The sequence below is a fragment of the Podarcis muralis genome, chromosome 10, assembly GCF_964188315.1.
Source record: "Podarcis muralis chromosome 10, rPodMur119.hap1.1, whole genome shotgun sequence".
In the NCBI taxonomy this organism is placed as follows: domain Eukaryota; kingdom Metazoa; phylum Chordata; class Lepidosauria; order Squamata; family Lacertidae; genus Podarcis; species Podarcis muralis.
The window spans coordinates 28,181,441-28,194,825 of NC_135664.1; the positions used below are offsets into that span (position 1 = coordinate 28,181,441).

Genomic DNA, 13,385 nt, shown 5'->3' on the forward strand with positions numbered 1-13,385 from the left:
GAGTGGTACCTATTTATCTACTTGCACTTTGACGTGCTTTCGAACTGCTAGGTTGGCAGGAGCAGGGACCGAGCAACGGGAGCTCACCCCGTCGTTGTGGGGATTCGAACCGCCGACCTTCTGATCGGCAAGCCCTAGGCTCTGTGGTTTAACCCACAGCGCCACCCGCGTCCTGATTGCAATGATAAAAGCCAATAATTATTTTATTTGCCCTGAAAAGTAAAACCAATTATTTTGTTCATGCTTAGCTACATTTTAATACAGATCTTGCAAATAAAGCTTTCAAATGCAATTATTTTCCAGCTTCACCTGACAAAGTAATTGCTTACAGACTTGTAATTAATGGAGAAGGAAATATTTAGTTACATGCTGTTCTACTTCAGCATGCCCTGCCAGGAGGAAATGGTGGTGGGAAAGGAAGATAATGGATATCTCTCATAATTGCAATGCCTTGGCATTTTTCTGTTTCAGAGTATTCAGGTGGCCAAACATAGCAATAATGTTTCTCCATATGATAGCCAAGTATATGAGAGGTGGTTCGTACAAGCACCTACACATCCTCCATATTCAATACTTGCTGACTCACAGCTGAACTCATTCCATCAAAAGGCATCAGGCAATAACTGGAATGCCTTAGAATGTTTGTCATCTGGCCTTGATCACAAACTGGCCTGGAACTTTGAAGAAACTGTAAAAGCAACAATGTGCTTTCCAGCACATCAGCCTGTAGCTGGCCAAGGAGAACAACCAACTTTCCCCACCCCCATTGGAGGGGATGTTTGTTAGTAAAATGATGCTTACCACAAGATATTTAAATCTATCTCCTGTTGCTTACTTTATTCAACCTTTAAGGTAACATAAATATACCTGGGGATTAATTAAGAGGTGTAACAACTCAGGAGTTATATTAAAATGACACGATATTTGAATTTTAGCTTATCTGAGTGAGATTTGAATGGGGGAAAGTACATACTGTAGTAATATATTAATTTCCAAATCAAGAATTCAGTTGTATTAACATATTACTTTGACACAGATCAGATTATTTTTTTTAGGAAAGGGAGAACCTTAATTGGAGAGATAATTACTTCAGCTGATTAATATGCTTTAAATTAAATCCCCTGAATTTAATGAGCCCATCACTTTGACAAGTTGTGAATTAATACATACTTTTTGCAGTAATCCACACTAATTATTATACCTGAAACAGATTTATTTACAAAGCATTACCTTCACAATATGCATTGTCCTCTCGCAGAGCTCGGAATCCATCTCGGCAGCTACAGACAGCCCTGTCTTCAAGGTTCCTGCAGAAAGAATTCTCCAAGCACTTGTGTCCTTCAGAGCAAAAGTCGTGGCCTAAAAGTAAGTAACAATGATGCTTAGAAATGCTAAACAACTGAAGTAGGCTATTCAGTTCCTTTTGAAGTCAGCAGCACAATTCCAACCAATTTTAACCTTCTAGGATTGAGGCTTACGTATATCCATTCATTGTCTTTCTTGGGCCACATGGCCATTTCTGTATTTGCGTGTCGAGACCCCGCAGCCACCCCCTCGTTGGAAATAACTCACACAAGGACACAGATATTAGGTTTATGTTATTGGGCAAATTTTGGCCACAACTTTATTGAATTACAGAATGTGAGCGGTATTGGCTTAGGCATTGATTGGACCCAACTATATCTGACTCCTGCCCATGTGCAGGAAGTCCGGTAAGGGTAAACCACTGGTAGGAGGAGCCCTGTCGATGCGAACCAACTCAAGCTCCCCTTGGTGTTCCCATCAGGGTCATGTCAAGGCCCTAGCCCCCCAGCCGGGCTTCGGACAAGATCAGCACCCCCGGATTCCTTTAACAGAATACCCTTAAGCATGGAGGGGCAGGTGATGGCCACACCTCACCTCCCCCCCACAAGGTCAAACAATGCCTAACCGCAACCCTAACAAAGTTGTGACGATTGCTACGAGGTAGGCGAAAACCAAGTGGACAGTGCCAATTTGCCAAGTGGAAAAAATTCCTACCAGGCCCCTTGGACAACCAAGGCGACCAACCGAGGTCCATAGCAAGGCCAGTGCCTAACCTGCGAAATAGGGAGGAAGGGCGGGTGATTGAGGAAGCGAGCCAAAGAGGAAGTCCTCTGGCTCGCTCCTCGGTTTAAACTGTCCTGGCCACATGCCACCGACCAGCAGATTGGCTGGCCGGGATCTGACGTGGCCGGGATCCCCAGGCAACGGGAGACAAAGTCCCCCGCATCCCGGTGGGGAGTGGGTGGCCACGCAGTCCACCACAACTCCTCCCCACTAGGAAGTGGAGCAGATTTTAACAAAGACTTCTCAAATATATATTTGGTAGTGGCTGCCAGGGCAGGGCAGTATTACTCACTTGGCTTCCTAATGGCATTCACTGCTGCTGGGTACTGAGAGTGGAAGAGAGGCAGCAGGGAGCTTGGTGTGGTGCAGATGAAGCTGAACCATTCCACGCCATACCAAACTCCCCACTGCCTCCAGTTCCTCTCACTTTCCCTCTTGGTACCTGGCAGCAACACATGGCACTGAGAAGCCAAGTGAGCAACAATGCCCCACCAGCTGCTATATGAATTTTGCTCTTGATACCTAGAGCCTAGCACCTCATCAGCAGAACCGGTGAGTAGTTTCTTCCTCAACATCCATTATAGTTTACAACCTCTATCATTTTCAAGTACTTAGGAGCAGTGTTTGCCAACATGGTGCCCTCCAGGTTTTCTGGACCACAACTCCCATTAGCCCCAGCTAACAGAGCACTGAGACCTGCAGGTATAGGGTGGTATACAAATTTAATAAATAATAATAATGGTCCAAAAAACTACACAGGTTGGCAAAGGCTAACTTGATTATGATTATCAAAACACTTGAACTGGTGGTTGCCACTGTGAGAACAAAACCAAGGCTTCTAAAGATCAAGAGGAAAATTTATGTTCAATTGACCCAGATCAATGCTATCATCATTATAATCTAAAAGGTAAAAAAGGTAAAGGACCCCTGGGCAGTTAGGTCCAGTCAAAGGCAACTATGGGGTTGCGGCACTTATTTCAGGCCAAGGTAGCCAGTGTTTGTCCACAGACAACTTTCCAGGTCATGTGGCCAGCATGACTAAGCCACTTCTCATGCAACAGAACACCATGACAGAAACCAGAGTGCATGGAAACTCTGTTTACCTTCCTGTCACAGCAGTACCTATTTATCTACTTGCACTGGCCTGCTTTCAAACTGTTAGGTTGGCAGGAGCTGGGACAGAGCAATGGGAGCTCACTCCATCATGCGGATTCAAACCGCTGACCTTCTGATCAGCAAGCCCAAGAGGCTCAGTGGTTTAGACTAGAGCACCACCCATGTCCAGTATATAATCTAGTTAAATACCATAGGTGAATTCAACTATCTGTCTTTAATTAACAGTTACAACCTCTTGACAATGGCCAACGCTAAAGAGAAATGTAATAGTTTATTTTAGTGTTTTGAAGTGCAAGGCACCAGTTTTAAGCCTTATCCAGCCATTAATCTCTGATGGCATTCATGGGCAAGTCACTATGGGCAAATGCAGAAAACATTTATGGGGGGGGTGTAACTTATGGGCAGTATGCATATGATGTCACCTGTAACATCCTTCTAAGTGGTGGGTTCTCTCTCCTCCCACCTCTTATATTCCTGGATTTCTCATTGTGTTCAAATGTTCAGTAAAATGGTCCTCAACACTTGGCAGGATGTGACAGCCATGGTCAGTGCAAGTGATTCACAAGCAGAAATTGTCAGCTGCCATTGTGGGACAATAATACTGCTTACCAGAAATGACTCGGAAACTGTATGTTGTCTGCCCAGCCACCTCCTGTGCTCCTCAGCAGGGGTAGACAGCTAATTAGTAGTTAATTCTGAAGCAAGAATGTCTACTAAGAACCATTCTTTGTTCCCAATCTGTATGTCACCCTCAGCATTTATGGCTTTTCTATTTGCTTATGAATAGCAGTATTTGGTCCTATGGCAGCCTTTGTCCTGTTCTGTCTTCCCTCACAAAGGAGCCCTAGTTAAGGACAAAGTATTAGCCTTAGGCTAGACTTTTCCCGGCTTCTATCAGTTTGTGTCAGAACCTGAGCATCACAGGAGATGGCGGTTACATTTTCATTATTGATCAATATGCTCCTTGTGGCTATGCGGCACTATAAGAGAGCAAGCACAGGAGATTAATTATATACTAATTTAGGCTTTCAGAGATAAGATCTGTAGGCAGCTCCTGACAGGCAAATTCAAGCTGCCCCACACACAGACAGACATGGGAATGTTCTGATAACAAGCATGAAACCTGCCAATTACACTTCTCAAGCCTGTGTGGTCTCCATGAATAATCAAGAAATATCGTAATGAACATATCCCTCAGAGCCATTTAAATAATTTAAATCCATCCGTGAAAATGTCCTTTTGAGTTTATTTCGATAGATAGGATAGCCAGGATCTCATCCAGTTTCTGTCATATTCTTTCATTTAATTTTTATGTCTGATTTCACTAATTACGTACTTGGTGCCTGGATAACCCAGGAACCGAATGTGGCTTTCTTTTTCAAAACACAGGTATATGATGAAACCCAGGAGATTGGGAACTTGTTTCATATTTGCAATGGTTTATCTATTAGAAAAACCAGAAGTGTGTGTGTGTGTGTGTGTGTGTGTGTGTGTGTGTGTGAGAGAGAGAGAGAGAGAGAGAGAGAGAGAGAGAGAGAGAGAGAGATGCAACTGCTCACAGCTTTGAAGGAACCAATATCGCCCTGGATGAGAACAGCAGACAAGAAAACCCCAGAGAATACCTTTATCTTTTACCCTGCATTGCAAATCAGGGCACACACCATCTGTTCAAAGTGCCATGTGATAAATGTGAGACTATAATCCTCCGTATTCCTTTAACTCTCCGTAGTGAACAACATTAAAGTGGGAATTCGGTGTTCTATCAGCAAACCAAACCATGTTAACTGATAAAGCAACTACAGCTATTATGAAGTACGCACAATCAGCCACGATCACAGCCCAGTGGGAACAGCATGGAAGCAATCCATATGTTCCCTACTATTTAGGTGACTGCAACAGTCCTGCTTCTAGCAGCTGGAACATGGAAGGATGCCATTTTCAGCAATCCCGCCTCCCTCCTGGAGTCCCCCCCTCTAAATCTGCCCCAGTGGATTGGGGGACTTTCCCACACACACAGGGGGTTGGAGAGTGCTGCAGGAGTGTGGGGGGAAATGCCACAAATTGCTTTCTACCCTTTCCTGCTGACAGATTCCCTTCCATCCTCAGACAGCCACTGGCTGATACTTTTCAAAGAGATTTTTTTAAGAAGGGTACCTATGTTAGTATACTGAGGCAGCAACAAAACAGAAGGGGTATCGCGGCACCTTGAAGATTCAGAGATCTACTGTGGCTTAAACGTTTGCTCGTTTTATCAGATACATGAGAAGTTTTTCATTTTCCAGCATTCCCACGGTCACCATGCTCGAAGCAGTTGTGGCGGCAAGTAGCTGCTGCAGCTGCTCAGGAACTGTAGAGGCCTGAGAAGTGACTTCCATGTGCAGAGGCATGCAACACTGACACTGGGAGTGGGAGGGTGGGGCTATTTAAGCCCACCTCATTCTTCTGGCACCCTCTTCATTCTGTTGGCTACGTATCCTCCCGCCCTATAGACAGTACAGGCATTGGCCAATTGTTTTGGGGGCGCTGAGGGTGGATTTTTTGCTCGTGAGTGGATTGGCCTTGCTGGGCTGCTTGTTTTGCCTGCTATGTACTGATGTGGTAGCCTGGAACTTAGAGGAGGGATAGTCTTTAAAGAGGTTACTTGACCACATTATAAGGTAGGGACACGGGTGGCGCTGTGGGTTAAACCACAGAGCCTAGGGCTTGCCAATCAGAAGGTCGGTGGTTCAAATCCCCACTACGGGGTGAGCTCCCATTGCTCGGTCCCTGCTCCTGCCAACCTAGCAGTTCGAAAGCACGTCAAAGTGCAAGTAAATAGGTACCACTCCGGCGGGAAGGTAAACGGCGTTTCTGTGCACTGCTCTGGTTCACCAGAAGCAGCTTAGTCATGCTGGCCACATGACCCGGAAGCTGTACGCCGGCTCCCTCAGCCAATAAAGCAAGATGAGCACTGCGACCCCAGAGTCGGCCACGACTGGACCTAATGGTCAGGGGTCCCTTTACCTTTACCTTTATACGGTAGGTGCAGGTAGTTATGACACAGTTTAGGTTTGGCGAGCAACATCAGGCATCTTTAATGTGGGGCTCAGCGGCATGGTTAGGCAGCACCTTCGGTACCAACAAGTAACATCTGCCTAGAGTTGCTGGGGCCCCAAAGATGGGATGGATCAGGTAGGCCTTTTTACTCACTAGAGAGGGTGATGCTTGAGAGAGAAAGTAGAGGAACCATTCACAGGTTGGCTCACCCGCATTCTATTAATTAGATCCCACACCTTGGTTTCCACGTGGAGATCGGTTTTGGGTTAAATGAATAAATATATAAATGTGCCCCAGTTCACTCAGTCTATGTATCTCAGATGTTCATTTCCCCGCGTGGTTGCAAGAGTAAATTCTTTCATTTGCCTTACCTTTACAAACTTTACAGCAGCTGTTAGATAAGGAGATTTGCTGAGATTCTGGACAGTTCAAGGCGGGACAATCTGACTTCACTATACGTTGCATTTTGTAGTCCTATGGGGGGGGGAACGATCATTATGTACTTTAAAAAAAAACCAAATTAAGTGCATATGCAGATTTAAAGCATGCAATAAAAATGCAGCTGGAAAGGGTAAGTTACTCAACAGCCACGTTTTTTTGTCATCATCCAACTTCATAACAAAATCCATAGGCGCAAAACCATAGAGAAGCAATGAATCAAAATGTTTAATTAAAATACTAAGAATAGTTTCCCTTCTACTCCAAATTGCTGTAATTTTCCTAAAATGTTTTCAAAAAGTTTTTTTTTTAAAGGACAGATGCTTTCATTGATATGGATTACTAGCAGGTTGCTACAGATAGAAGAAACTCAAAACTCATTTTTCTTTCAGAGTTCCTTTCTCACAACAATCCAGAAGCTTAAATAAGCTGATCTCAGTTTTATCAATATTCTTCTTTTTTTCTCTCTACAAAAGTCAATAGCCATATGTCAGGAAAGTATTGTTTGGAGGAAGAAACTTTGTATAAAATTCAGGTTTAAAGTAAAAGCAAAAGCACTAACAAAATCCCACATTGCTCAACCTTTCAATAATTATGATGAAACAATATTACAAGGTTAGTGAAATATTGTACACAATGTGGCTAGGGTGGTGCAGAGCTTATTATTTAGATATAATTATAACGAAGTGATTTTTATATATAGGGATCAGGTCCCAAATATGAGAACTTACTGGTTATTCTGTTCATTTCTACCAATGATAAGGGAAATGGCAGAGTGGAAGGTGCAGGCTTGAAACTTGCTCTCAATTTTCTCCTCAGATAACAGAAATCAAAGCAAAACAGGACCGTATCCAACATCCTCTGTCTGCTAGTGTATGGGCCAGGGGTCAGCAACCTAAGGCCCATGGGCCACAAGCAGCCCATGGGGGGTCGTTTATCCGGCCCATGGACCCCCGCTGCCTTCTCAGTCAACTCCCATGCGCTGCGCTAAACCGGCACAGAGCAGAGCGGGGACTGCCTCCTGCAACTCTGGCCAGCTTTCCATTGGCTGCAGGAGCTTCCTGCAGCCAATGGGAAGCTGTGCACGCCTCCTCTGTGCCGGAAGGAGCACTGAAAATAGCATTTGCACATGCATGCATGCGTGTGCAAGCACAAATTCCAGCCCACCGTGTCATCTGCGGGACCATGAACCAGCCCAAGCCACAAAAACTTTGCCGACCCTTGGTATGGGCTATCCTGCTGTCTCAGATGAGTTTTAACAATAATGGTCAGCAAAGGAATCCTATGCAGCAGATGCATTGGTAAAAACTGTTTGTGCAACTGTTGCGCAATATATTGTGCAGTGACATTACCAGCAACCTTATGCATTCTCTTGTTCAATAACGCCCCACTTTTCCAAAACATTTGTCTTGCAAAACAAGCATACTACTAAGGGACTTAAACTTACATAGAACCCCATTTTTAAATATACCGGTATATATATTCAGTTAAGATTGGTATAAAAACTGGCAAAACACATCAAACCTAGAAAGCCACTGCTACCATATTTTTTGTCAGGTTTAACTATGGGTAAGGGCACATTACAAGGAAGAGAATAAGCTAACAGTGATCTTACCTTGCATTCAAACAGAACGCAATCCCCTGAGTTTGAACGTACGGTTTCTCTTTCACCTTCAAAGTATGTTTTGCCTTCAAACACACATATCGCTGCAGAATTGAAAATAGTACAAAACTTTGGTTTAATTTAGGTACACAAGTTTTAACATCAAATACCCCAAGTAAATTTCATATTTAAGACACTGGCAGAGCATGCAAGATCATGTAAGCTTAGACATAATGTAATGGCCACTTAGAAACATAGGCACTGTAAATTAGATAGAAAAGTGTCTGGTTGTGGGATAACTGGCTTCAAGGTCAGAGCATGAATGGGATGCTTTAGAGGTGGACTTCCTATCTGTCTTCATGTGCCTCCTTCACAAGAAGTCCAGAGGGTGGCAAGACAAGAACGGGCCTTGTCTGTGGTGGCTCCCTGTTTGGGGAACACTCTCCCCAGGGAGGCTCACCTTGCGCCTTCTTTACATATCTTTAGGCACCAGGTGAAAACGATTTCCTTCAACCAGGTGCTTGGCTGATTTTATGGCTTTTTAAAATGTGTTTGTGGGAGATGGGCTATTGGCCTGCTTCTTATTTTTGTTTTATTGTGTGTTATGTGTTCTCATTTTGTATTTTTCAGTTGTGAACTGCCCTGGAATCTTCAAGTGAAGGACAGTATACAAATTTAATACATACTAATAATAAAGCCAAATCCCAAGACCTTCGAGAATTTCTTTTCTTGAAAAAAGAAATGAAATAGTGGTAATGTTGTTGTTGAAGTTTTAAGCATTTTGGGGTTTTGTTAAAATAAAAAATCTTATGAATCCAAGGTAAGTAACAGAGAAGACTACCAGTCTTCTCTGTTAGGAGAAGGAGGAAATGCTCTGTTAGGAGCAGGAAAATATAGTATTCTTGTATTTTCTACTACATGTATGCCAACATAATATGTGATTGTCTATGGTGACATGTGATTGTCTGTGGTTGCATATTACTTTTGGGGGACTGTCTATGCGTTCACATGCATCCATATGCTTAGAAGGTCTGTTCAGATAATTTGTGCATGGAGAAATCTAGTACAGTATAAGCAACATCCCTCTCCTGTTCAGTGTGCCATTACTGGAACCATCTATGCATAGCTGTCAACTTTTCCCTTTTCTTGCGAAGAATCCTATTCAGAATAAGGGAATTTCCCTTTTAAAAAGGGAAACGTTGATAGCTATGCATCTATGCCAAGTGATGGATTACACTAAGTTCCATTTCCAATTCATTTTGCTTTCCACCAAAGCAAGATATGGAATTCTCTATTCAGCATTCCCGACTTGTAGTAGCTATATCCTTTTAAAGAGTGTGTGTGTGTGTGTGTGTGTGTGTGTGTGTTTTCTGCCTCTTAAGTGCAAATTTCACAAGCCTATATGTATCAGTTTCCCGTGCCAACAGGATTTTGATGTGTATTTTGACCTTGGAAATAAGGGTGAAAGGCAGGTCATCTTGAACTGAAGTATGTAAGTGCAATGTCCAGTGAAGATTTCATTTATGCCTGTCGGCATCCCTCCTAGGAATGTGAATGTGTTTATTCTGTCACTGATAACTCCCTATTGGGCTGTTTTATCTTCATTCATCTTAACGTCTGTTCCAGAAATATCACAGAAATAACAGGATAGTGGGCTTTTCTTAAATGTAGCCACTGAGTGAGAGATAGCCCATTTGCAATGTCGTTTTAGTCAAGAGCAAATTGGTTTACTGTCCTTGAAATGCCTCACCTAAAATTATTTGATCTGAAAGATCCAAATGACCAGCTATGTTTTTTGAGGGCCACCAGATACACTATTTTCAGCTGTGGATCTATCTTAACTGAGCATAGCATGTTGATCTACTTTAAGCACACCATACGCAGTTTCCCAAGAGTAGGTCTGCTGAACTCAGTGAAGCTTATTTCTGAGTATACATATTTGGGATTGCATAACAAATCTGCATCCAACCCGTTGTTTATATTTTTCAGCGATAAATCTATGTTCAGATCTCATTAAACCATGGCACTAATCAGTGAGGAACGTTTTAGTGAATCAAAGTGTTTTTGACTAATGATTCTAGCCAAATTAATTATCAAATCATTGCAACCTTATTAGGCATAGTTTGTAAAGTGAATATATGCTGAAATGCCCAGATTGCACTACCATGCCCTTCAAAAACAACCTGATAGTTATATATTGTATTGAATACTGTACTGCATTTCCCTTTCCTTATTTCCATTGTTGAGTATTTAAACAGCTTCTGCTCACTGCAGCTCTCTATATTAGATGGATGTACTTGGAACAGGCAGGTCTTGATTATATCAATTCCAAGCACTTGACCTGTACAACATTCACAGCATATGAATAACCCTCTGACCTCTCACCTATCTGCATGATAGATATGTGAAATCTCAGGTGGTGTGTGATCCATATGGAGGGGAGAAGCAACATGAAGAACAAGTATAATTATTACAACAATCTGTTACTGCCTAGCTCCACTGATATTCAGCTGAACAGGATTAGCCACCCTACTGGTGAAAAGGTCTAGCATAACTCATTTTCTTGAATTTTCTTAAAAGTGACCATGACAGCTTGATGCTCTAAAGCACTGCACTGGATCAACCCTAATTCTCTTCAGTGGCACAAGGCTTGCCCTAGTGCTTTGAGGAGAAAACTGTGAGTGACAGCTCCTAGCTGCAGGCTTGCTTCCAGAAATTTCACTTCCAAAATCTCCCAACAGATATTTGCTGAAGGCTCTTCCCTGGGGAATTTTGTAGATAGTAGGTAAGCAAAAAGAGTTTGATATCCAAACACCTTATAGACACACAGGTTTTTCTAGTAATAAGATACAGTTTCTATAAACTTGTTGAAGTGATATACATCCACTTAATTAGATAAGCATTCCATTAAAGCTATAAATGAAAATATATTTGCTTACGTCAAACCTCACCTGCTTAGCTGGTTTGTGGTTTACAAACCTATACTGAAATAGGCCAATGGCCCATCTAGCTTTGTGTTCATAGACTCAATAGGGTTCCAGATTGAAGCCTTTTCCAGCATTACCTTGAAAATTAAACCAACAGAGCTAAGCATGTGCCCTATAGCTATGCAACAGGTCATCCCTAAATATTCAAATAGTATTTGTCAATTAGCCTTGTGTACTCTGTTGGGGTTAGATTGAATATACTGTATATTGTTCTTAGAATATTATATAGCATAATATTCAGGGTACTCAGAATATAATAAAACACTTAAGGAATTGCTCACTAGCCAATATTTTTAGTCTCAAATGCGTTGCCATAACAATTACATCAATTTTTAAAATATATAAAAACAATAACACCTGTTTTAAAAGCTGTTTGCAAAGGGGAAAACTTTGGTTTATAAATGGGTTTTTGTGGGGTGGTTTTTTGTTGCTATCTATACTTAGCATGCAGTGAGATTATCTTTATACATTGTTCTTTAATTAGAACACCAGTTTCTATTGACATTCACATTTAAACACCATTTAGGGCAAGGAATTTCTGTGGCATGTCAAGAAAAAAAATAATTATGGGGTATTTTCAGGCAGCCCTTTCCCAAGCTTTCCTAATGTTACACAAGCATTAGTCCCAATCTAGCACATAACTTGTCACAGGGAGATTGACTCAACTGTCACTTAAATAATAATATTAAGGAAGAACAGATCTAAAGAGGGTGCTGAGGAAGACAAATGATAACGAATTCCATCAGCAAAGACGATAGCCTTGTGGATAATTGCTAGGTTTCCCCCTTCTCTGTTACAAAAACTTTGCATGAACAATCCAGCATCTGCCTGGAACACTCAGCTTCCAAGCAGGTAACCTAATATTTCCTATTGACATAGCAGATATCTGTGACTGCTAAGTAGGAGAGGCAAGGTCCACCGTCCAGGACTTTATCAGCTCCCAGTAACACCCAGTCCTCCTTTATTTATTGCACTATTAGGGCTTTTTCATCCTAACATTTCTATTTTTAATATACTTATTTGGTATAATTGCTGACAGCAATGCCAAGTTTTGTTGGCTACCTTGAGTATGCCTATGGGAAAGCAGACTACCAACACAAGCCATCAAAGGGTTTAGAAAGTATTGTGGGTTAGACATGGGGAGTGTGCTACTCCCCATATCAGTTAGGACACCAACCGACAAAATTATGCCTCCTGTCATTCATGCAACCACATTCCACGCATAAAATTTCCGCACCACATAGCAGTTCGGTGCTGGGGAAGGAAGGAGAAAGTATTTTCTTAATAAGTGAATATTAAGAGTGACATTCAATGGTTGTGCAACCAGAACGCAATTCATGCAACTCAACTTTCTCTTCCCCTCTATATTGCCCTTAAAAAACAAAATCCTTGCAAGAGGGTTGAGTGGCCCTGAAAAGTAATGTCTGTGTTATGTAGGGCTGCGGTACAAGGAAAGAAGAAGGCACAGAGATTTTGCTTCAGCAGAGCTAACCTTCTAGGTGGGATTCCCCCCGCCCCGCCCCCCAGATACACTGGGTTGCAAAGAAGAAAGCTGACACGACCTCTCGGTACGACTCTACAATGCGAGCACTTAAAAAATGCATTCTCTGAAACATAACTGCCAAATTACATTTTGATCCCCCACACTGACTGAGCTACTGCTGTGTGTTTATTGGATGACAAAACAATTGCCTGAAAAGATGTAGCAATGGCTACATCTATAAACTCACTTCGGAAAAGAAATTTTTACAGTTCCAGGAATGAATTAAAAATGTTTGTTCAAAGGAAAAGGGACTACAGCTTGAAACTGTAACTAACTGGTGATTTCCTACATGAGGCATAGTACATAATAATCCATATCTATTTTAGAAACATAGCTTGAGAACTAGTAGTGTCTACCAACGTCTTTTTAAAAGGTGGTGATTATATAGGGTGAATCACTGCCATTTATCACTGCCTACCTACAGAGAGTCCAACCGTCCACTTACTATGGTAACTGGGGAAAACAGATGCGCCAAAGTGCAAACCAGAAAAAAACAGGTGTTTTTCTCAGAACAATGTAAGATGCCTTTTACAGCTGCAATGGAAAACCATCATGCTTGAGAAACTAATTTGCT

At 42.1% G+C, this 13,385-nt stretch overlaps 1 protein-coding gene across 2 annotated transcripts in view; it reads right to left on the reverse strand.

The window, feature by feature from the left end:
- NELL2 (neural EGFL like 2) overlaps positions 1-13,385 on the reverse strand; it is a 107,748-nt gene that overhangs the window by 49,145 nt on the left and 45,218 nt on the right. For both annotated transcript variants that reach the window (XM_028745356.2, XM_028745355.2), the window contains exons 10-12: positions 8,294-8,385; positions 6,612-6,714; positions 1,231-1,359 (exon numbers count right to left, since the gene is read on the reverse strand). In XM_028745356.2, the coding sequence (XP_028601189.2) occupies positions 1,231-1,359; positions 6,612-6,714; positions 8,294-8,385 (324 nt within the window). The remainder of the gene's footprint in view (positions 1-1,230; positions 1,360-6,611; positions 6,715-8,293; positions 8,386-13,385) is intronic.